At 39.2% G+C, this 26622-nt stretch overlaps 1 protein-coding gene across 4 annotated transcripts in view; it reads right to left on the bottom strand.

Moving 5' to 3' along the window:
- Window positions 1-26622, bottom strand: part of LOC127437088 (genetic suppressor element 1-like) — a 78852-nt gene that overhangs the window by 7930 nt on the left and 44300 nt on the right. For all 4 annotated transcript variants that reach the window (XM_051691741.1, XM_051691742.1, XM_051691743.1 and 1 more), the window contains exons 4-10: window positions 25301-25464; window positions 24678-24875; window positions 24046-24213; window positions 17133-17449; window positions 14291-14621; window positions 4191-4720; window positions 3425-3537 (exon numbers count right to left, since the gene is read on the bottom strand). In XM_051691741.1, the coding sequence (XP_051547701.1) occupies window positions 3425-3537; window positions 4191-4720; window positions 14291-14621; window positions 17133-17449; window positions 24046-24213; window positions 24678-24875; window positions 25301-25464 (1821 nt within the window). The remainder of the gene's footprint in view (window positions 1-3424; window positions 3538-4190; window positions 4721-14290; window positions 14622-17132; window positions 17450-24045; window positions 24214-24677; window positions 24876-25300; window positions 25465-26622) is intronic.

Raw genomic sequence — 26622 nt, 5'->3', positions numbered from 1 at the left:
TCAACTTTTAACCCCCATTATTTCCCTTTCCCCCTCCCAAACCCCAACCTGTCCCTCAACAAATATCCCTGTGGTCAAAGCCTGAATTGCACACATATAAACAAACAAACAAACAACAAAAAATAAATTTTTGAGAAAATAAAACTATACAAATCAACAAATAAAGAGGAGAAAAGAAAAATTCCACAAAGTATACAATTCACAGTTTCAACCACAATCATGTTTCTCTCCACATGGCCCTCACCGGAAGCCATCCATAAGGTCATATATTTGTCCCATTTCTTACCATATGCATCTAATCTGCCAAGCTGTCTGTATGACATCTTTTCGAATGCCGCCACCCTGCCCAATTCGGTGAACCATTCTTGAAATGAGGGAGCGCGCCTTTTGACTTCCATACTCTAAGAATTATTTGCCTGCCAAACATTACACTAGTTTGAATCCAGCTTTTTGTATATTTGTCACCTACTTCAATAATCGCCCCATCACCCAATATACATAGTCTGGGGCAGAATGAAATTTGAGTATCTAAAACCTCACAGATAAAATTCTGGTCTTTCAACCATAATTCTCAAATCTTAGCACAGAAATACAGAGCATGGGCTGTGTCTCCATCCTCCAACTGACATCACCAGCAGGTAGGTGTGTCTTTTAAACCAAGCCTAAACAATCTAGAGGGAGTCCAGTAGAAATAATACAAAATTTTAAAATGATTAAGGTGTACCCTTGCATCCCTTGACATGGTTTTACGTGTTTTTTTTTTCTTTCCCACTCCCCATCCTCCAGTACCAAGTTCAAATCTCTTTCCCATTACCTCTTAAGAGCTGTTAAGGCTCTATCACCCAGACTCTGAATCAACAAGGAGCAATACACTGACGCTTCATGCCCCTTTCCAAAAGATGTGAGCAACATACAGAGTCTCTGCAGCTTTAGGGAGCTACTACCTCCAAATAGTACAATGTAGATGGCGCAACTGTAAATACCTGAAAAATTGAGACCTAGATATCCCAAAATGCTGTTATATATTGAAATGATCTCAAAGCTCAGTTTTCATAAAGGTCACCAAGTGTAACAACACCCCTCTCCATCCATTCTATCCAGCAAACTTGTTGATACATAATTTGGGGTTCAGCCATATGCTTGAGGAAACATTTAAGTAAGTATCAAAATTGAACATACGGGAAACCTTTGTCCATACAGAATGTGAGTGTGTAATAATGGGATGCATTTTAGGCAATTTGTAGAAAGACTTTGCAATGGTGAGATTGGGGGGAGGACTGTTTGCTTAATCTTGTACCAGGGAGGGGCTCTCTCTGGTAGAAAAGACCAATGGGCCAGGTGTCTGAGACTAAAAACTTTTTGTGGAGGCCTAAACCTCCTCTGACAATTGGTCTATGTAACTTACTGAAATGCAACCGAGGTCGTTAACCATTTCAAATAAAAGACTTAGATATTTTATTAAATTGTTTAAAATAAGAAAGAGGAACTTCTAGAGGGAGAGACTGTAGTAGATAATTGAATTTGGGGATACGATTCATTTTTATAACATTTACCTTCCCTGCCATAGACAAATGTAGTGAAGCCCACCTATCAACATCACACGAGAATTATTTAATTAATGGGTCAAAATTAACTCTACCTAAATCTCTCAAATTTTCTGGAAATAAAATGCCTAAATACCTAATGCCTTGCTTTGGACATTGGAAGGCGCCAAGTTGGAAAGCCGTGGCAGGGCAATATGCTGTCAGAGCAAGAGTTTCTGATTTAGACCAATTCACCCTAATATCCTGAAAATATGGTGAAAGAATCAATAATTCTATGGAGGCTAGGCATAGATCTACTAGGGTCAGAGACAAATAATAATATACCATCTGTGTAGAGTAGAAGTTTATGCACCAGACCTACTGCTACAATAACAGGAAAATCATCCTCTTTTCTTATTGTGGCTGCTAATGGTTCCAGGGCAAGACAGAACAATAAAAGAAAAAAATCTGAAATTGATATATAGCTTTTTTATGTTTACTGGACTTTGTATGACATTACTTGATAAATGAAAACTATGTATGGCATTATTTTTGAAGACATCCTCACTATGCAACATTTTTCCCAAGTGCCTAAAACTTTTGCACAGTACTGTATATGATTTTCTTTCCTCTATCAACTTGCCTTTATTCCTCGCCGCTCGTAGAACAAAGTCTCTGTCAGCCGACCGCAAGAATCTTGCCAGGATAGATCGGGGTCTGTCACCCGTCGCGGAAAGCTGACCGAGAGCTCTGTGCGTGCGCTCTATCTCGAGCCGGCGGCCCGCTGTGTCCATCAAATTCGGAATAAGTCCCTCCAAAAACTACACCATATCTTGACCTTCCTTTCACTCAGGGATTCCAATAAAACAAACATTATTACGTCTTCTCTGATTTTCCATATCCTCTATTTTTTCCCACACCCGTTCCACATCAGCCTTGGTAGCAGGCGGGTTAGCCTGTAGCTCTCTTTCGGCCAACTCTAGAACTCAACCTGTTTTTCAACATCATCCATTCTTGTGATCAGGCTGGAAAGTTTTGCCTCCATAGATGTGACCGCTCTACGTATTTCTGCGAGGCCTTCCATGTTGGTGGAGATTTTCGTTAGTGCCGTATAAATGTTCGAGATATCCCGACTACATCATGAAGCTGGCTGCTGTCACTATCGACTGGACCTCTGCTAACTTGATCCTGCAAGGCGTCCGATGCGTGAGAGTGTAAGTGCTTTTTAATGTCCACACAGCACGTCGATTTCAAATTTTTCAACATCCTGCCCTCCCAGCACAGTTTAACAAACAAAACTATTACAGTTTTCACTGGTTAATATTGCTTAAAAGGATAATTGTAGCAAAGTTTAAGTGGAGCTCGCCTTCAAGCGACGAACCCTCGGATAGCGTCATGAGACCCATTTCAATTGTAGAGCTCTTTAATTGTTATTCTAACAAGTAAAAATACAATTAGAGAGCTCTCTAACTGGAATTCTTACTAGTAAAACTTAACTTATAGAGCTCTGTAATTAAAAATGAACGGGAGTCAATGTAAACATATGACAAATAAATATTCAATTATAGAGCTCTGTAATTGGAATTTTTTCCAGTAAAAATGCTCTCTAATTGCAATTCTTTCAAGAAAAAAATTAGATCTCTTTTTAGAGCTCTGTAATTAAAATCCTTACTAGTACAAAATACAATTAGAGAGCTTTCTAACTGGAATTCTTACTAGTAAAAATTTTATTATAAACATGAGCTCTGTAATTGAAATTATTACACGTAAAAATGCAATTATGATGAGTAACACTGGGAACATTAAAAGATAATTTGACCTTCCATAAGAAGGCAATTTTTGCTCTATGTTTGCAGTCTCTAGGAAGGTAATGAACAATGATGTATTGATTAATAATGTACCTCTTTAGATGTATCTAGTTTGAGAGAAGGTTGTTGAGAAACTCTTCTCAGATGGGCTCGGACTTCCTCCTCATCGCTTTCATCATAAGAGTCATCTAATTCATAATAATAACCTGAAACAGGTAGATGATTATAGACATTAAAACAAGGATGAATGGATAGTGTTTTTATTGTATTATATTTTTTTTTTAACTAGAAGAATAATCAAATAAAAATGGTTATATATGAGAAGCAGAATGGATTTATTAGACATTTTGGCACTTAAAGGAATGTTCCGAGTTCAAAACGAGTTAAACTCTTTTGACATTTCAGGCATAATGTCAATTACCACATAAAATAATTTTGATTTATCCCTGTTAAAAAAAGGAAGCTAAAATCACAGTTAAACTGGGCCAGTGTTCCAAATGTTTTTAAAGTGGAAATGTGAGGCTTGTATTTCTGTTGAAGCACTAACATGAATTACTCAGTAAAACCTATTAATTGTTGTGTAAAGCTGTCAATTCAGTTGTTTTGTTTTTTTGGACAATACTATATGTGCATATTATGTCTGTGCATATTACACTGTATATTGTGTTATAAAGAGATATAGTACAAGTTTTCAATTTACAAAAAAAACAAAAACAAATCTGGAACCACAAAAAAAGAAACAGGTCAAAATTACAGTATTTTCTGTGGTACTCCACTTGTATTGAACTTTGAACTTTCCTTTAAGCAACTAAGTTCAGCTCTTTTGTAATATTCTCCTTTTCTACTTTTAATGGCACACCTTTCTCTCTGGCTTCCTTGCGTTTCTTTTCCTCCAGGTCCAGCTTGCTGACCAGCCTCCTGTCCTGTTGCAGAGCCTGATCGTAGACCAGCATGGGGTCTGACCTCTCTGGAGCTGGCACCTGAATGCCTGGCCCTTGGATTTGCCTATTTTCTCCAGTTCCAGATTGAGAAAAAAATGCCCTCTGTTGGCTCAGAAAGCTCCTGGTGGACTTCTCCATCTCTGCCAGGTATTTACCAGACTCAAGGAGGGAGTTCACCCACATGGAGGAGGGCTTTTTGGTGCAAATTTGCTGCCTGGCTTCATCTTCAGATGTTTTTAATCTGGTGTGGCCTGAGAAAGGATGTATATGGGACAGAGGCCGATCAGATGGGGTGTTGAGGAGGGAAATGGGGTTCCAAAGAGTGCTGGGAGTGGGAGAGGATGGGTGGTGGTCTCGGGGCAGCGGTTTAGGGGATATGAGAGGAGGTGGTGCCCTCAAGGGTTGAGGTAGGTCTCTGACACCCAAGTCCTTATGGTGTGCATTGTACCTACAGAAAAGGAAAAAGTGTATTCATTAAAAGTGATAAATCACCCAAAAAGGACAATTCTGTCATTTTTTGCTCAACATAATATTGGTCCAAACCCATATGACTTAATTTCTTCCGTGGAACACAAAAGGCAAAAAAAAGAAAAAAAAAAAAATCTATATTGTCTTTTACGCTATACAGTATAATGAAAGTGAATAGTGACTTTGGTCAGTCTAGCTCAAATAAGAACATAGAAAACCATAAAACCACAGAAAAAATAGTAAATATGACTCTTGCACTATATTCCAAGTCTTTTGAAGCCATATGATCACTTTCTGTGAACAGACTGAAATTAAAGTCCTTGTTTACCCTCAAATCAAATCACTGCTGAACTCCTGTATACAGCACACAATTTAAATATGGCAATTATGTAAATAATGTCAAACCTCATTTGTTTTTGTGTCTTGCGACCAAACGTCATGACATAAGAACCAATGAGGTTTGATGTAATTGATGTAGTCGACATCTTTGATTTGTGTGCTGTTTACAAGAGTTCAATCATTTGATTTCATTTCAGAGTTAATAGCAAAAGATTTCCTTTTTGCTTGTGTGTTCCATGGTAGAAAGAAAGTTATACAGGTTTGATATGGCACTAGGGTGAGTAAACGATGACAGAATTTTCACTTTGGATGAACTATCCCTTTAAAGGCATTTGCCCACTAAACGCGATTTCTCACCACGATCAACATTTTGAATCAAAACAATGGATTCCTAATGTGCCAATGTCACCTGGAGCGAACATTGGAAGCGAACAAAGCAAAGCTTTTTTTAACGTTGAGTTTGTCAATTGTTTTTCTTCGCCTGTCGATAAAATGCTCTGACCAATAAAATATGACTTTTGGATCTAGTGTCAGGAGCTGTTGCAGTTACCAAAACCAGCCCAACAGGTGGCGCTAAAGTACAGAAAGCTGTTTTGACCACCAACATTAATAAACGCTTAAGAAGTAACTCGAGAAAGAAATTCTGATCCAGCAGTAAGGAAGTGGATTTTATTTTCATCAAATGCTTTAAAAATTGAGACAAATTTTCTCATATGGGTTCTCTTAACATGTAAATAAAATTGCTGCATTACTGCCTTGCACCCCCTTTCAAATCTGGTCTTATATGGATTGTCATATTGCATCCGACTGCTGCATTTTTTCCTTTTTTTATTTATTTTTTTATTGAACAAAACACACAAATTAACAAGACATAGCAGCTTATACAAAGAGACCAATGACACATATATATACACACACATATAATAAATATATATATATATATATATATATATATATATATATATATATAGATGTATATATATATAGATGTATAGATATAGTACTGTATACAGGTACAGTGATAAGTTTAAGCAATAGGTTAATTTAGTGTGATGTAATAGTAATCACTATTATTAATTAAATATTAACAATAATAAAAATAATAACAATAACAATAATAGTAGTAGTAATAGCAGTAGTAGTAGTAGTAGCAGTAGTAATAATAATAACAATAACAATAATAGTATTAGTAGTAGCAGTAGCAGTAGTAGTAGTAGTAGTAGTAGTAGTAATAATACAAATATCATCTCAGCTTTATGATGTTTAAGACCAGTCAATAAAATGATTGCAGATATACACAACTCTCTAGGTCTTGGAGCCGCTCCACCACCGCCAGCGAGCACAACCAACAGACCCCCCCCGACACAGACACCAACCCCACCTCCGATCCACCTGGCCCCCCCCTCCCTGCCGCCGGCAATCCCAAACCCTGTACCAGTGGTTAAGCCTCTGTGCTCCGCTGTGTCTTCCTCCACAAAGGATGCTGGGGTACCACGACAGGCACCTCCAAACCAAGCTTACCTGGTCTGGTTGTGACCTGACAGATAACCAAAAAGAATTGTTTGGTTGCTCTTTTTAGATTGTAATCTGTGGCTGGAACCGTGGTGTGCACCAGTTAGCTCCCCAGCCAGAGACACCACATCCAACCCAGATAGCACTCCGACACTGTCACGTTAAATGAGAGAAGGGACCGCTGGCAGAGGCGGCAAAGGGAGGGGCCAGGCAAACCAAAAACCGAACCGGTAATGCCCACGCCGAAAAGACGTGCCAAACGCACCTACCGACAGCACTAGAACAGCCGCCAAACCCAGACAGTTTATAAAGTATATAAATTATAAGTGTTTATATATAATGTTTTTGGAATTGGATTTTATAAGGGATGAGAGAGAAGGAGGACAAATTGTTCTGTAATAATATAAATATCAATACTACCACCACTACCACCACCATTAACAATAACAATAATAGCAATAACAATAACAAATATATGCAAAATTTACATATATAGAAAGAAATGAAATAAAGTATAGCATATAGAACATTATAGTATATATAAATGACATCAATCTATAAATAACTGTAGAACAGTATATTAAATAATACTCAGGCATTATTTATCTATTATAGAAATTGTTTGTATTTATGTACCATAGAACTTACCATCATTATTATCATTAATCCATTTTATGTACCATAAAACTTAATTGAGGGTATCAACTCACCAGCTAATTTGAATCAATATTTAAGGGTGAGAGCAGTGGGCTGAAGATTGTATTAAATTTGTATAACTGATTTTTAATTGCTGATGTATGTTTCTCTTTAATAATATGGTCCCTTAATAGATGCAGCCATTGTGTAGTTGATATTTGGTATTTATTTTTCCAGTTGAGTAATATTGTTTTCTTGGCGATAGCTAGAGCTGTTCAAGGGTTCATTTGAGATATGTCACCTAAAAGGCATAGTAATGGGAGTGCAGGGATTGTAATTTTCAAGTAATCTGATTTCAAGTTTATTAATGACATCTGTCCAGAACTGATGAACAGGAGGGCATAACCAGAGTGCATAAAGTTAAGTGTCTGGTGTATTTAAATTGCAGTTAGTACATCTGTCAGAAGTTACTAGTCCCATTTGAAACATCTTACACTGTGTTATGTGTGTTCTGTGTACAATTTTATACTGCATTAACTGAATATTTGTGTTTGTACTTAAGATAAAAGTATTTCTGCAAACTGTTTTCCAGAATTCTTCATCTGTGTTGATATTGAGATCTTTTTCCCATTGTTTAACTGGTGCTGCTGTATTAGTATCTATAGGTGATATTAAAGTGTATAGTTTAGTAAGTGTCTTTACTGAGTTACTAATTGTGGTGATATGTTTTAGAATTGGTGGAGGTTGTGCAATATCTTTGTTTCCAATTGTGGTTTTAATAGAATTCCTAATTTGTAGGTAATAGTAATAATGTTCTTTTCCTAAGTTAAATTTCTGTATTCATTCTGTAAATGTAATGAAGGTGTTGCCAGTAAACAGGTGATGTAGATGTGTGATGCCTTTCTCTTTCCATTTAATATTGTTAAGCGGAATTTGGTTGATAGTAAAATCAGGATTATGCCATATAGGTGAGTTGATGTGTGTGTGAGCTCATGGTTTGTCAATGTATTAATTTGCCACCAAGCAGTGAGAGTTGTTTTTATCGTCATATTCTTAAAAAGATTTTGCTGTTAGATTTTTTTTGTGAGTGATGGGAGATCAGATATGGTTATTTCTTTATGTTCTGCTTGTTCTAACTCTAGCCATGGGTTTTTCCTTTGCATTTAATCTAACGTGAGTTCTCTTATATCTCTTATATAACATATAATGTATATTGTAGCATCTTTGCCTTTGTATCACTTTTTAAATAAACAACTTTGCTGATCACATTTTTTTCTTCACCAAATATTAATAATTGAATTACTATGGCTGTGCACTCTGTGTGCCTTTGAATACCAAAAACGTGGTTTTGGGGAAGCCTGGGTAGCTCAGCAAGTAAAGATGCTGACTACCACATCTGGAGTCGTATGTTCGAATCCAGGGCGTGCTGAGTGACTCCAGTCAGGCTTCCTAAGCAACCGATTGGCCCAGTTGCTAGGTTGGGTAGAGTCACGTTGGGTTAACCTTCTTGTGGTCACCATAATGTGGTTCTCACTCTCAGTGGGGCGTGCGGTGAGTTGTGCATGGATGCCGTGGAGAATAGCGTGAAGCCTCCACACACGCTAGGTCTCTGTGCCATGTGATAAGATGCGCGGATTGACTGTCTCAGATGCGGAGGCAACTGAGATTTGTCCTCCGCCACCCAGATTAAGGCGAGTCACTATGCCACCACAAGGACCTAGAGCGCATTGTGAAATGGGCATGCCAAATTGTGGAGAAAATGTTTTTTGGTTTTGCCACAAAATGACATAATCGTTATTGCTGTACAATCGTTAAAGGAGTAATATGTAACATTGACATCAAGCATTTAAAATGGGTACTGCTGTCCAAATTTCAAAATACTGGAGAAAGCTGTCTCCCCAGCTCCCTCCTCCCCAAGCTCACGTGGGTTGCCAGGTTGAGAACACGCAACAAGAACAAGCAAGCTGACAATGGCAAGTGGCGAGCCTTACACTGTAAGTTGATGAGCTAATGTATACATTTGCAATGTTTTTATTGTTTGCAAATTATAAACCAGCTCATGTGGATTTTTTATAACTCTGTCAATGTTAGTTAGATGTATTGCTGGCTTCCATGGCTGCAGTGTGCTGTGTTTGCCCGCTAACTTGTTTCAAATCTGGTAACCCGGGGTGTCGAAATACTATTGGGAAATCGGCAGTGGGCGGGATCTCACAGGGCAAAACACAAACAGAAATTCCTGCCCGGAATGGATATTTAAAAGAATATACTGGCTGTAGCACTGTTTCGGAGAAGCCAATATTTCATAATATACTCTGATAACATATTATGATAATTGTATGCTTTAGTACAGTAAATATATTACATATTGCATCTTTAAATCGTTAACACCTGTGCGGCCATTAGCAGTATTTATTATTTTATTTTTTTGTGATTTTCTCCACTTTTCTCCCCAATTTGGAATGCCCAATTCCCAATGCGCTCTAAGTCCTCATGGTAGCATAGTGACTCGCCTCAATCCGGGTGGCAGAGGACGAATCTCAGTTGCCTCCGCATCTGAGAAAGTCAATCCGTGCATCTTATCACGTGGCTTGTTGAGCGCGTTGCCGCGGACACCTAGCGCGTGTGGAGGCTTCACGCTATTCTCCGCGGTATCCATGCACAACTCACCACAGGCCCCACTGAGAGTGAGAACCACATTATAGCGACCACGAGGAGGTTACCCCTTGTGACTTTACCCTCCCTAACAACCGGGCCAATTTGGTTGCTTAGGATACCTGGCTGGAGTCACTCAGCATGCCCTGGTTTCGAACTCATGACTCCAGGGGTGGGGCCATTAGCAGTATTAAAGTATCTAATAATGGGTCAGAATGAAGATGAGTTTTGTGTTTAAATGTCACGTTTAATTTTTAAGCAAAAGTACTGTAGATATACATGGAAATAAGATACAATCAGTATTGTTCCAATTGACAACATCTGTTAATACAGTCATTATATGTGTGTGCATTATGCAGTGATTTAAAACAAATGTACACAAGTACAGTATGCATGGAAGTGGCATATAATAACTATTGTTCAAAATGATAACATTTTAACCGTTAATATATTATTTTTTACACTCGATTCTTTCTAATCACCCCTCAGACTGTGAACATGATAAAACTGCCAGTCAACTCGCCCAGCAGGTGAACTGAAATCGTTTGTTAAAGTGTCTCAAATGTTTTCTTTCTCTTTGAGCACATCAACAACAAACTCGTCATCGCTGCTGCAGCTTGTAGAGAAATCTGTTTTCTTTTCACGATCTGCTCTTTAGAGAACTCCTATGCTTGTCGTTTTGCAAACTACTACTTCTCATCCGTGATAGGCGGAGAGCAGACCAGCTAAAAAGTGCTTTGAGCCACCTACCCTCATGGAGTAAAATTGCTTGTCGATTAGTGCCACCTACTGTAAAGGCGTGAACGTCTTAACGGCGATCATTTGCATTGCTTTCTATGTAAAAGGCCCATTCCTCTCAGATTTGCCTCTCATAACCGTAAACAACTTTGTTGGGCAAGGTCCTTACAGAGGCAGCGCCAGAGGGGGCACTAGCTGGTGCTTAAGCACCTCCATGAATAGGCTCAGCACTCCCCTAGCACCCCCTAAAATTTCATAGTACACACATAGCTCATTCCAAAAGGATTGTTTAGTGTTAAACAGGCTGAAGATTAGCGGACAGGTCATCAATTTATTAAGTGATGATGAGCTGTGTCCTCAATAAAGCAGTTTGTTCAGCACACTAAAGCATCTCCTCCATAGACATACATTTAAAAAAAAAAAAAAAAACGGCCTCTTGTCACCTCGCCAGTGTATCGCCATAGAATGTCTATGGGGCCGCTGAATTATGCTAATTTATGCTAAGCTTGTAGGCTCCCCTTATTAAAAGGGTTCTGGTAAAACATCCATGCAACCTACGTACGTATTGACCTTAGTTCGTGTGTAGGTACGTTTGTAAAAATAAAAAAGCCAATTACGTTACATGTTCAGTTCGACCAGGTAGTGCAAAATGGACAGGTTTCTCACCAAAAGTCTGAGGTTAGAAGGTATTCACGTCAGTACAAAAATGTCCGAGTGCGATGTTAATGTCAGCACAATTTCAAATAGATCTAATCCTGAAAGTAGTGATACGGAGTGCGAATTTGAAGAGCATCCAGCGACCTCTTCAATTAGCACCATCGCTGCACCGCCAGGACCGGCAGATATTAGTCAAACTCCAGAGGAAGGCTCGCGACATCCTATGCTTCAAAAATATCCTGCTAGAACGTTTGGGCCGCAGCAAAGAAGTTTCAACAAAGGCTGGCATGAACATTATTCTTGGTTGGAGTATTCCATTTCAGAGGACAATGTGTTTTGCTTCTACATTCAGGCATTTTTTGAAACATGCACAGAGATACCACTGTGAACCAGCACTAACCTTCGCTGGCTTTCATAATTGGCGGAAAGCTACAAAGACACTAAAATCTCACGGTGAAACTGCAGAACACAAGAACGCAATCGTGGCATGGAGCGAATTCAAACAGACCAAAGAAACTGGCTCAAATATAGCAAACTTACACGATAACGGACATTCAGCAAAGGTACAACAAAATAGGCAGTACATGAAGGCAGTTATTGAGAGCTTACGCTACACTGCATGCCAAGGAATTGCACAGCGAGAACATAGGGAGAATAAGGAGGGTGATGAAAAGTCAAACTATGGCAATTTTATTGAGTTGCTTCATGTTATAAGCCAGTTCAACCCAAAAGTTGCAAAGAAACTTGTTGACAACCCCTCAAATGCCAAGTATACACATCATGACATACAAAATGAAGTTTTCTCGATAATGGCAAGTATGATGAGGAAACAAATCAGCGACGAGGTGAAGGAAGCTGGTTGTTTTGCTGTAAAGTTGGATGAATGCAAAGACATACATAAGAAAGAGTAGTTGTCCGTGGTGGTCCGCTATTTTCGCAACAAAGCGGTGATTAAAGAATTCCTTGAATTCACTCCAGCAGAACGTTTGGATGCTGAATCAGTACTGAAAAAGATTCAAATGATACTTAGCCAGTGTGGCATTGATATAGGCACCTGCGTCCTCAAGACTTCTACATACACTGTCACGCACACAGGCTGAATCTAGTATTTGTGGATTGTGTGAGCGCAGTCAGACCGGCAGTTGAGTTTTTTTAAACGGTTCAAATGCTGTACAACTTCTATTCTGGATCAGTCATTCACGACATTTTTATAAAAAAACAGAAAGAACTAACACCAACAGAGAAGCCCCATCCATTAATTGGCTCTATCACTCCACTCTCTCTCATAGTACTGGCACACTATGGCTGCCGTCGCATCATCCAGGTGGATGCTGCACACTGGTGGAGGTTGAGGAGAGTCCCTGTAAAGCGCTTTGAGTGTAGTGTCAGAAAAGCGCTATATAAATGTAACGTTCATCAACGTTCATCATCATCAAGCCTGTCAAGCATAAGAAATGATCAGACACTCGCTGGGCATGTTAGTATTCTGCATTATGGGCCATAAAGAAAGAGCCCACAGCCATACGTCCTACATCACTTGATGTAATCAGCCAGGAAAACCCATGCAGGAAACTTGAGGCAAGGTCTTTGAATGGACTCATTGATACACAGTTTGTCTTGCACCTGATACTGTTTGAGGATCTTTATAAAGTGACCAAGTTCATGTCAGATCACCTACAGTCACCTGACCTTGAACTTTCATCAGCAGGAGATTTAGCTCAGTCTGTTATCACTACTATTTCTGAGAAACGTTCAAAAAGTTCATGGGAAGAAATAAAAGACCGTGCTTAAGATATGCAAATATGATGTGACGAGGAGAAGTGCAGCTGCGTGTGGCTCTCTCTCTCTTGAACTGCCACATCCGGCTTGTCTTTATCCCTCTCCTCGGCTGATTAGCCCGACTGGGGGCCGGGCGCGTGCACTCATGGCCCGGCCCTGCCCTCCTCCTCGTCACATATGAGTATCACTGCAGTTAGCCCCGGAATGAGAAGAGATGGCCCCAGGTACCATGTCACTTACAGGACTTTGTTGTGGAAGCAAATACATAAAGGATGCAAGAAACCGATGACTTGGATAACGCACGAAAACACACATTTTATCCCGTCATTGACAGACCGCTAAATGAAATGAATAGATGTTTTTCAACAGAGGTGAATGATGTGCTGACTGGTGTCTCAACACTCAGTCCTAAACACAAGACATTTCTCGACAAGCAGTGTTTATTGCCAATGGCCTGCTATTATGAGGTAAATGAGAAGAACCTGGATGCACAGTTGCACCAGGTTTGACGGCTTTTTAAAAGAAAAGAGAAAGAGCAAGGACACACCATTAGCAGCACCCTTGACTTTCTCATGCTCATGAGGCCATACAAAGATGCCTTTATGGATCTGTATAAACTGTTATGCATATTGGTCACGCTTCCCCTTACAAGCGCAAGCTGCGAGAGTAGTTTCTCTTGTCTCCGGTGTCTTAAAACATACTTGAGGAACAGTAGCGGGGATACCCGGACCAGCAATTTAGTGGTGTTGGCCATAAACTCAACAAGGGCAAGGGCTCTTGATGTTAAAAATATCATTAAAATTTTCACCGTTAACCAAAACAACAGATGCATAATCCTGCTGTGAAAGCAAATGAGGATGAGTAGGTTTTTATGTCTGTGTTAACACTTTGTTATGCTGCATTTAGAGAGTGCACTTGAGTAGGTAGTTGGTGATGTTGTGCATGTCTTTTCATTTGTGGTATTAGTGTTACCTTTATAACCACACACACACAAAACACACACACACAATGGCAATGCTAGTGTTAAAACAACGTTTTTAGTTATTGGAGAAAAATGATGAAGGCATGTTTGTGATGCAATGATGCATATGGTATTGGTTTGTTTAGCGATCGTGAAACGCGTTGCTATGGAGTTGAGTTGTGTCAGGAAATTAGCACTCCCTTTTAAGAGTGATGCACCCTCATAGCACCTGCAGGCAAAATTCTCTGGTGCCGCCCCTGAGCCCTGAACACTCACCTGTGCAGATCCCTTTGTGGTTCTGTTGGTTTTGTGGCTCGACCGAAATCTAGGTGCTTCCCTTGAACTTGGTGTTGATTCTCGAATGATGCCTGACCTTGTCTATCCACTTTCTCCATTTTTGGACCTCTCTGTCTCGCTAGCCATCTATCATCTTCTTCCTGCCCATGGAGCATCATGGGAGTAACCAGGGGCCTGTGGGACTTTCTAGAACCTGGTCCAAACTGGACCCCTGAAGACGGCCCTAGGCCTGAGGTTGAGATGGAAGAATCTCCTGAGGATAGATATGGACCAGACTGAAGCTTGAGCAGTGACGTTTCTTTGGTTTTGTCTGGAGATAGAGATGATACCAAGATGAATATGCAAGAGTAAGTAAAGGTCCTTCTCAAAGTTGGAGGACTGAAAACATTTCATTAATCACTACATATTTTACTCAACATACTGTACATCGGCTGGACAAAATTGGAAGAATGTCTTATGAAAGGAATGAAAATCCCCAAAATGAAATTTCTTTCATCAATATAAACAAATAGATAATATTTGACTTCAGAAGACTTGGAATATTACACACAAGTCATTTAGACTAATTTTATGGTACTTTTACAGTGTTTTTTTTTTCTTCTTTTTTTTTTCTCCATTTTGGAGCCTTTCACTTTCATTTTGTGGAAAAGAACATTCAGACAGTCATATCCTTTTGTTTTCCTTAGAAGAAAGTCAGTGAGTAAATAATGACAGAATTTAAATTTTTGAGAGAACTATCCCTTTACTATCAAGAACCTAATAAAAACCTAATTGCTGCCCATACAATTAAACCCCCTAACCATGTTTAACTGCTGGCAGCAAATATAATGGGTTGATGGCATCCTTAGGGTTTCTCAAAATCAAGACCCATGTAGATGTAGCAAATAGGATGAGAGTTGATTTGTCTCAATGTTCATATTAATATTTGTCAGTGTGCAGAGCTTACTGGGCTACTTCAATACTGATATTGCAGGTAAAAAAAAAAATACATAGAGAAATGTCTCTATTTCAAGCATTGCAGCTTTAAAGAGATATTTCACCCAAAAGAAAAATTCTCTCATCATTTACTCATTTACCCTCATGTCATCCCATATGTGTATGACTTTCTTTCTTTTGCAGAACACAAACAAAGATTTTTTTGAAGAATATTTCTGTTCTGTAGGTCCATAAAATGCAAGTGAATGGTAACCAGACCTTTGTAGATTCAAAAATCACATAAAGGAAACATAAAAGTAATTAATATGACTCCAGTGTTTAAATCTATATCTTCAGAAGCAATATGATAGGTGTGGGTGAGAAACAGATCAATTCAATCGTTTTTAACTCTAAATCTCCACTTTCACTTTTACATCCGAAAGTCACATGTGGTGCCTGTTTAGTCTGAATAAAGATAAAGTGGAGATTTATAGTAAAACAAGTACTTAAATATTGTTCTGTTTCTTACCCACACCTATTATATTGATTCTGAAGAAATGGATTAAACCACTTATGGAGTCTTATGGATTACTTTTATGTTTCCTTTAAATGGTGTTTGGAGCTACAAAGTTTTGGTCACCATTCACTTGCATTGTATGGACCAACAGAGCTGAGATATTTTTCTTAAAAACTTTGTTTGTGTTCTGCTAAAGAAAGAAAGTCACATCTGGGATGGCATGAGGGTGAGTAAATGATGAGAGAATTTTAATTTATGGGTGAACTATCCCTATAACTTTGAATATTCTTCAAGGAAGTTGCAGAATTTGTTCACTAATTAATTAGTTATAAGCAATAAGTAATAATATTGTAAGTGTTAAGAAGTAAATGGTTAGCTGACATGAAATACTTTTTGGAATTTGGCATGTCCTGCATTGTGACATGTTGTATTCCACCTAAAACAATTTTAAACAGCATTTTGCTAATTTTTGTTTTTTATAATTATTATGCATGCAGCTTTTATGACCTCATATTAAGTGAGATACATATACAACTATATGACTACAATATTGTACTTTGAAAATTTATTTTGTCACACTGCAGTACCATTTAAAACGAACTATTGAAGACAAAAAAGTAATTAAAATGCCAAAAATCTTTAAAGAAATGGTGGCCAGTCACAGGAACAAAGATACACACTTTTTAGATTACTATTTCCATGTAAAAAACACAATTAATGGTGCTTAGTTTTGTTTTTCATGTTAACGTGTTACTTACAATGAAAGTGCTAGCTTAGATAATAAATATGGAAACAATTTTGGCACTTTTCAAATTTTCATTTGGATAATTTGGCCCCCGCAAGAAAGTAATTGAAGAGCCCTGCCCTAAAAATGACTCAAAGTATCGCTGATTTAATTGCAATTATTATTTTATTTCTGTGACGTTATTATTAAAGTGCTAATGGCAAAATGTTGAATTCAAGTTAAAAGACTAGCTCACCCAAAAATGAAAATTATGTCATTATTTAGTCACCCCCTTGCAGTTCCAAACCTGTATGACTTTTTTTCTGCACACATTTTGGTCTGTTCTTCACACAAAGCTATCAAATGTCTTCAGAAGACTTGGAATATAACGCACGAATCATACATTATGTCCTACTTTTATCAGGCTTTCATGGTGCTGTTGTCATTTGGAGCTGTTATGTCATTTGGAGCTCCAGTCATTATATGGAAAAGAGCAGCCAGGATATTCTGCTAAAATGTTCCTTGTGTGTTCCATGAAAGAAAAAAAGTCATACAGCTTGGAACAGCATAAGGGTGAGTAAATAATGACAGAGTTTTAGTTTCGGGGTATTTCGATAATATTATGTTGTTGAATCGGGGAGATTCTCACCCCTAGTTTGTCATACCCGGTCTGTTAGTAGCAAGTCTGTCCTCCAGCTTGGCTCTGTCCTTCATTAGCTGCCGGTCTGTATATGAGTGTGAGTTAGTGTGAGAGATCAAGTGTTGGTTTACGGTGGGCTCGTGGCTCAGGTGGCGTTTCTCCATCGCTTTGACCGCCTGGATCTCTCTCACCCGCTCTTTCTTAATGTCACTCTCCTGCTCTCGCTCTTTCTCCCTCTTCACCTCTTGTTCCCACTCACTCTCTCGTTCAATTTCACGCGTCCTCTCTTTCTCTCGTTCTCTTTCCCGCCCCTGCTGGTGAAGTTCCTCTTCCATCTGCAGCCTGTGAAGGGTCGAAACACACACACACAGAGAAATGGTGTGAGATGCAACACTCTCAACAGGAACATGAAGAATACACTCAGCTAGAGGGAGCAGGAACACAGGGGAGTGTTGATGATGTTTGGTACAGTGTTTGGGGAAGTCAGCGCGTCTGTTTGAGTGTGTGAAGGTGACACGTGCAAATGGGCATGCACTATGTGCACTATATGTAGGACTGGGTATCGCCAACTACCTCACACGATACATATGTCACGATTCAATATATTGTGGCACATCACAATATCATATTTGGAATACGATCAGAACAGTGGAAAACGCGTGAGAGAGACTCAGTGTGTCAGTACATGAAACAGTAAATCATGCGGGTTCAGTGTCATATACTTTATGCGCTATATAGATGATAATCAGTTTGAAAGTTTATATATATATATATATATATATATATATATATATATATATATATATATATATATATATTTTCACACTTAGTAAATAGTTATCTGTTCTTCAATATCGGGGCAACCGATAAGTGCCACCATTCTTTCTCAAGTGAGAAACATATAGCAACGCATTTAAGCGCAACAGTTTTAGCACAAAACAAAGATGAATATAAATTTGCAACCATTCAGACTGATAAACAAATTACTTTTACTACTACTTTATGAATTATTGTGCCCTACTACTACTACTTATTATTGAACTGTTGGGCATGATATGAATGCACAAATAAATGAATAAAAATATTGGTACAGGGATCTAAAGTATTGCTACAGTACCGTGAGAAAAAGAATCAGGATATCTTGATATGGTTGTAGCTGCACAGCCCTAGCAATATGTATCTCTTATGTAGAGATTGACGATAATCGGTTTGACCGATATTCACAATTTTCTACATAATCGGTTATCTCTTCTCCAATAATGAGTCTAATAATAAGTGCCGCCACTCATTCTCAAGTGAGAAAGGTATAGCAATGCATTTAAAGTAATATTCCAGGTTCAATACAAGTTAAGCTCAATCAACAGCATTTGTGGCATAATATTTATTACCACAAAAATTAATTTAGACTCGTTCCTCCTTTTCTTTATAAAAAGCAAAAATCAGGGGGCCTGGGTAGCTCAGCGAGCAAAGACGCTGACTACCACCCCTGGAGTCGCGAGTTCGAATCCAGGGCGTACTGAGTGACTCCAGCCAGGTCTCCTAAGCAACCAAATTGGCCTGGTTGCTAGGGAGGGTAGAGTAACATAGGGTAACATCCTCGTGGTCACTATAATGTGGTTTGCTCTCGGTGGGGCGCGTGGTGAGTTGTGCGTGGATGTTGTGGAGAATACCGTGAAGCCTCCACACGTGCTATGTCTCTGCGGTAATGCGCTCAACAAGCCACATGATAAGATGTGCAGATTGACGGTCTCAGACACGGTCGAGGCAACTGAGATTCGTCCTCTGCCACCCGGATTGAGGCGAGTCACTACGCCACCACGAGGACTTAGGGTGCACTGGGAATTGGGCATTCCAAATTGGGGAGAAAAGGGGAGAAAAAAAGAAATAAAAGAAGAAATCTGGGATATAGTGAGGCTCTTACAATGGAAGTGAATGAGGCCAATCTGTAAACATTAAAATACTCACTGTTTCAAAAGTATAGTCACAAGATGTAAACAATATGCGTGTAAACATGATTTTAGTGTAATAAAATTGCTTACAAAACCTTTTCTGTGTAAAGTTCTAGCTAATTTTACAACTCCATTGCATGACGATGTAATGTCAACAAACCCTAAAATGACTGTAAAAATTATTATTTAAACAAATTTACAGCTCGAAAATTACATAATTTGTAACAGAAGAATTAATGTAAGTGTTTTTATAAAATTATACACTGGCGGCCAAAAGTTTGGAATAATGTACAGATTTTGCTCTTATGGAAAGAAATTGGTACTTTTATTCACCAAATTGGCATTCAACTGATCACAATGTATAGTCAGGACATTAATAATGTGAAAAATTACTATTACAATTTGAAAAACTACTTAAACTACTTCAAAGAGTTCTCATCAAAAAATCCTCCATGTGCAGCAATGACAGCTTTGCAGATCCTTGGCATTCTAGCTGTCAGTTTGTACAGATACTCAGGTGACATTTCACTCCACGCTTCCTGTAGCACTTGCCATAGATGTGGCTGTCTTGTCGGGCATTTCTAATGCACCTTAGAGTCTAGCTGATCCCACAAAAGCTCAATGGGGTTAAGATCCATAACAATCTTTTCCTGTTGTCCAATGTCTGTGTTTCTTTGCCCACTCTAACCTTTTATTTTTGTTTTCTGTTTCAAAAGTGTCATTTTCTTTGCACTTCTTCCCATATGGCCTGCACCCCTGAGTCTTCTCTTTACTGTTGTACATGAAACTGGTGTTGAGCGGGTAGAATTCAATGAAGCTGTCAGCTGAGGACATGTGAGGCGTCTATTTCTTAACTAGAGACTCTGATGTACTTATCCTCTTGTTTAGTTGTACATCTGGCCTTCCACACCTCTTTCTGTCCTTGTTAGAGCCAGTTGTCCTTTGTCTTTGAAGACTGTAGTTGTAAGGATAAGGTAGGCTGAGTGGGATCCATTGGCGGATATTTATTAGAGGGGTTGCTCAAACAATTCAAACAGTATTCTTTAAACGTAGTCAGGTCACAGGCTTGGGTCAAAACACAGATAAATCGGTCCTCAGGCAACAAATCCAAAAACAGTAATCCAGAGACATAAATCCAGCAAACGTAAGCAATGGTCATAACAACAGACAAAACAATAACAGAGAAACAACGCTTGGTAAGGCTGTTAACTGGCAATACTTCGCAAGGTGATACTGTGGGCATATGGCTTATATACACGGAAAATGTCCAAACAGGAACTGACGTGGCAGGAACAGGAAGTGACATGAGTTCAATATTCAGGTGAGGGCTCCCTCTGGTGGATGGGAGCCTGTTCAGGCGTTACAGATTCCCCCCTTTAAAAACACCTCTAGGTGTTCCTCTCCTGGGGCGACCTGTTGATCTGGGGGGCCGGGAGATCCGGATGGGCTTGATGAAAGTCTCTGATGAGTGATGGGTCCGAGATGTCTTTGGCTGGTATCCACGATCTCTCCTCTGGGCCGTATCCCTCCCAGTCCACGAGGTACTGAAGTTGACCACCCCTCCTGCTAGAATCAAGAATCTCCCGAAATAGGTAGGCAGGAGCTCCATCGATTTCAAGAGGTGGAGGAGGTCCCTTGTCATTAGCCTCAGGACTCGTGACTCGTGGACCTGTTTCAGGAGGGACACATGGAAAGAAGGAGAGATGCGGTAAGTGGCAGGCAATTTTAAACAGTATGTGACAGGATTAACTTGACGTAAGATCTTGAAGGGACCTACATACCTGGGACTTAGCTTTTTGCAGGGGAGTTTTAGGCGTAGGTCCCGAGTAGAAAGCCACACCATTTGACCTAGTTGATACTCAGGATGAGGGCGTCGGTGTCGGCCAGCTTGGATCTTTTGAGACCGAATGGCTCGTTGAAGACGGACATGAGCACTGCTCCAGACTAGCTCACTTTTTCTAATCCAATCGTCCACGGCAGGCACTTCGGAAGGTTCCCCAGACCAAGGGAATAGGGGAGGTTGATATCCCAGTACACATTGGAAGGGGGTCAAACCCGTAGAAGAGTGTGTGAGGGAGTTTTGGGCATACTCTGCCAATGGAAGGAAGATGCTCCACTTCTCCTGTTCCTTACAACAGTATGACCCTAGATATCTACCAATTTCCTGATTGAGACGCTCCACTTGTTCATCCCAGAGACCAAGGCCATGGAGGAGTATATTGACGAGGCCCTATCTTATGGATTTATTAGACCCTCTACTTCTCCAGCTGCTTCTGGTTCTTCTTTGTTGGCAAGAAAGATGGCAGCTTAAGACCTTGTATTGACTATTGTGCACTCAACGCAATTACTGTCAAGAACCGCCATCCACTCCCACTTATTCCTTCTTCCCTTGAACAATTACGAGAGGCCAGGTACTTCACTAAATTGGACCTAAGATCTGCTTACAACCTCATCAGAATACGAGAGGGTGATGAATGGACAACCGCCTTTCTCACCACCAGGGGGCACTACGAATACTTGGTAATGCTGTACGGACTATCCAACTCACATTCCGTCTTCCAATCTTTCGTCAATGAGGTCTTCAAAGACCTCCTGAATCAATATGTGATAGTCTACATAGACGACATTCTGATCTATTCCTGGTCTATGGAGGAGCATATTGACCAAGTAAGGAATGTCTTGTCACGTCTTCTCCTGAACAATCTTTTCGTCAAAGCTGAGAAGTGTGAATTTCATGTCCTTTCCACCACATTCTTGGGGTATAATATTAGCCACTCTGGACTGGAGATGGATCTCACCAAGGTAAAGCTGTCATTGACTGGCCCACTCCCACAATGGTAAGGAATTACAACAATTTCTAGGCTTCGCTAATTTCTACCGCAGATTCATTCGTAACTACAGTACCATTGCCGCACCCATCACCTCTCTTCTTAAAGGTAAACCCAAGATGTTGGCATGGACAGTGTCAGCATCAACCACCCTCAATAAACTCAAGTCCAGTTTTACCTCTGCCCCCATTCTCAAGCATCCCGACCCTCATCGTAGAAGTCGACGCCTCTGATACTGGAATTGGTGCTGTCCTTTCCCAACGTCATGGAAACCCAGGCAAACTACACCCCTGTGCATTCTTCTCCCGGAAATTAACATCAGCAGAGTGCAATTACAACATCGGTAACAAAGAGTTACTATCCATCAATCTGGTAAGGCAGATAACTGGCAATACTTTGCAAGGTGATACTGTGGGCATATGGCTTATATACATGGAGACTGTCCAAACAGGAAATGATGTGGCAGGAACAGGAATTGACAAGAGTTCAATATTCAGGTGAGGGCTCCCTCTGGTGGATGGGAGCCTGTTCAGATGTTACAGTAGTATACACCCTTGTATGAAATCTTCAGTTTTTTGTCAATTTCAAGCATTGTATAGTCTTCATTCCTCAAAACAATGATTCACTGATAAGTTTCTAGAGAAAGCTGTTTCTTTTTTGCCATTTTTGATCTAATGTTGACCTTAAGACATGCCAGTCTATACATAATGTGGCAACTCAAAAACAAACACAAAGACAATGTTAAGCTTCATTTAATGAACCAAATAGCTTTCAACTGTATTTGATATAATGGCAAATTTTCTAGTACCAAATTAGCAATTTAGCATGATAACTCAAGGATAAGGTGTTGGAGTGATGGCTGCTGGAAATGGGACATGTCTAGATTTTATCAAAAATTACTTTTTTCAAATTGTGCTGTTTTTTACATCATTAATGTCCTGACTATACTTTGTGATCAGCTGAATGCCACTTTGGTTAATTAAAGTACCAATTCCATTCTGAAACAGCTAAATCTGTACATTATTCCAAACTTTTGGCTGCCAATGTAAGCTTCACACTTCTGCTTTTAAACCTTCCAAAAACTGACCCCATTCATTTTCATTGTAAGTGACTCACTTTAACCTTGATTTTTGCTTTTTTTAAAGAAAAGAAGGGGTGAGTCGAAATACATTTTTGTGGTAATCAACATTATGCCACAAATGCTGTCGATTGAGCTTAACTTGTATTGAACCCGGAATATTCTTTAAGCTTAGTTGGAAATTAAAATGAAAATAGATTTGAGATCATTTAGATTGCTAAACAACTTTGTATAAATATACTACTACTACTAGTAACAAAAATTATTATTATTATTATTATTCATTATTATATATGTAATACAAAATTACTAATGACAGTTATATATGCAAATTGATGTAGGAAAACAGGACCAATCATAAGGCAGTACGCAAATATTACAATTACATCATCGCTGGCAGTTAGAGTTTGATAGATTTCCGCAGCTAGACTTTTGAATATCCGCATAAATTCTGGTCCACTTTTCTGCTTATTTGGGCCAAGAACAACCCACTTTTACAGGAACAGATTGTTTGGTCAATATGTAATATGACCAATCAAAGTTAATTTAGTTTTTACGTGTGGTTTAGCATGGAACCGTCCAATTACATTTTTCATTTATTTGATGGCAAATGAATTAAGAAAAGCAAATGGCAAGTGCTTTTTCGAAATGCAATTTTAAATTATAATTTTTCAATTTGAAATTTATAATTTTATTGCTATATTTAACTACATTTTAAAACATAGATTAAATAAACAGTTCTAAATATATCTATACATTTTTATTTATTTTTTATGTTTGAATTCATAAATTCATAAACAAATGATCTGGAAAACAATCCAATCGTAATTCAGTATTTAATCTTACATTTCTCATAAAGTATAATTTAAAAATTAATAAACAAATAAAGATTTGCCTAACACAAAAAAAATCTTAATGGAGTCTGTATGTTAAGAAGTTCCGACTGAAGTAATTGCAGAATATGATGGAGTAGGAAAGAAAAACAATATTTTGAGGAATGTCAATAGAATGCTGCCCTGCAAGCACTGTGATTATTCATTATATGTAAGACATCTATTATAATTGTAGTGTTTGTGCCTGTACCTCTCAGAGTGCAGAGCTGACAGCGACTGGTGTGCGATGTCAGCGGGGTAAAAGACGCTCGGCATGGGCAGGTGAACAGCAGAGGGGTGGAGAGATGGCAGGGTGCCCCCTTCTGGATGCTGATAGTAAGGTGAGCGGAGGGCAGACAAACTGTAGTAGTCTTCCATCCTGGTCCATAGAAAACAGAGGGAGAGAGCAGCAGTTAATGAGTGCCTCTATAAATAAATCAGTCGTTCATTAACCTTTGCTCTTGAACCTTCTGAAATGAACATTACAGCCTATTTCTGTCTCGGCTCTCTCACCCCCATTCATTCACACAAAGAAACATGCTGTGTATGTAATACATACAGAATGAGAGGACGAATGTCAGCAGAGAGAAAGATGGTCAAACCAAGAGAGGTTTAATATAAAATATATCCGAAAAAACAGCGTTAAGGGGACATAGCAGGGGAAATATCATGGAAAACAAGAATTTTCTTGCTCTATTGAAATAAAAACATAGTTTTACTATTCACAACGCAAAGCTTCCTTCTCAGTCCACCCAGACCATTTAATATACCATTAGCACATTAACATATGACTTAATGACTTAATTCATAACATATGAATGCATAACATATGCATTTGCACACCTGTATGAAGCCAGAGAGTGGTAGGGCAGGTTTCCTGACTGGAGGTATGCGAGAGCGTCCGCTGCAGCTCCTGGGCTGAGCCCGAAAGGAAGTAAAGGCATTCGTAACTCCTCAGCGGATGTGTACGGACGAAACCCATCATGCAGATACGCCTCCTGAGCCCCTGCTAGCAGCATATGAGGTACCTGCCGAGACAGGCTGAGAGAGAATCAAAAACATGAAAATGAGTAAACACAAACTGGCAATACAAAACTAGACAAGATAAATAAGTGGTGGGGGATTTCATTTTCATTTTATTCGTTCAGTGACCATTTCTGGAGATTGCAAATTTACTCCAGTAGGTGGCGACAAATAAGTGTCTTTTATGATCTGAGCGAGTGTTCAATCATTGACTCAACTGAGTAATATCAAGTGAAATGTGTATGATGGCCATTTTTATGAAATCAATGATAATGCTAAGTGATATGCAATTTAATATGAATTAAAATTAGCGCATTTCTGGTTCAGTGTCAGTTAAGTCATACTTGATCTTTATTAATGGAGCTGTGTGGGTACATATGCCAAAAAAGGTGTAGACATTTGTAGCATGTGAGTGTTTGTGTGCTATTTACAGTAATACTGACTGAGTTTGAAGACGAGGGTCTTGCATGAGAGCACTCGGGGTCATGCTGAAAGGGTGGGCCGGCCCAAGGAATTGTGGGAGAGAGAGGGAGGTCTTCTCCTGAGCTGGCAGAGGGCGATCTGAATGCAAACGCTCTTGACTGGACCCTCTCAACCCTGCATCGGCCTGAAAGGAAAAGACTGTTAGTGGCATCATGATGACATTTCGCAAGTACAATAACAAGCTTGCATCTTGCAATGACTTTGCTAGCTTTATAAGATTTATTCATGCATTTTTTTAAAAGAAATTCTTACACAAATGCAATTTATATTTGTATGCAAAAAAAACTGTCGCTGCACAGCAATTTTGCATCAATTAATACTGAGCAGACATCACATATTCTGTTGCAATAATGATTTTATGTAGAAGGTGTTACATAATGGTGGGCAAAATGAAAATACGTAAATGGACTGATGTGTCTCGGCTTTCCAAGCAATAAACATTCATTTACTGTACAAATAGGTGCTGCAGATATAGCATGTGGATGGAACTGCAAGTGTGTGTGGGTTAACTAGCTATTGTTTGGGACGAAATTGACCCCAGGATTGAGCTAAAACTGACTGGTCATGTCAGGTTTTGCCAACATTGGACACCCAAATGTCCCCACAAGGATAATAAAACCTGAAATCAAATACATTGTGGGGACCAACTAACATTTGTCATAGGGGTTATTCTAAAGTAATTATAATTAGCTTTATATACAATATAAACAATAGTAGTCTATGGTGTGACTTCATGTACGAGTTTGTGCTCATTTTCCCTTACAAAAATCGAGTGTTCATAGCAAATTTGCCACAAACTTGCTGTAGATTCGCCACTAGTTATTTACACATGCAAATGAGCTTTGCAACAAACTTGCGGCAAATTGTCAATTTTTGCCAAAGGTTTGCTACAGGTTCACCACGACTGGTGAAGAGCAGCAAACTTCTGGAAAACATTTGCGGTGAATCACATGCTAATTTGCATGTGAAAATAATGAGTGGCAAGTTTGCAGTTAGTTTGCAAGAACTCTAGATTTTTTATAAGAGTATGCAAGAACAAAGATGAGAGGTACCATAGCTTCACTATCTTCTGTATCTCTCTCTCAGTCTCTCCCTCTCTCTCTGTGGACAGGGGTACAGAAGACTCTTTGTGTAAACAGAGAGATCAGGGGAAAGTGTATATTGTCCTCCTTCTGTCCTCTAACTGCAGTGTTAAATAAAGAGCCACACACAGACCAAGATCTGAACAAACCACCCATACACAAACCCATACTAACACACACTTTGGCAGGATCTTGCTGTC

This window comes from Myxocyprinus asiaticus, chromosome 48 (genome assembly GCF_019703515.2).
Source record: "Myxocyprinus asiaticus isolate MX2 ecotype Aquarium Trade chromosome 48, UBuf_Myxa_2, whole genome shotgun sequence".
NCBI classification, from domain to species: domain Eukaryota; kingdom Metazoa; phylum Chordata; class Actinopteri; order Cypriniformes; family Catostomidae; genus Myxocyprinus; species Myxocyprinus asiaticus.
This window is presented reverse-complemented; position numbering and strand designations above follow the sequence as displayed.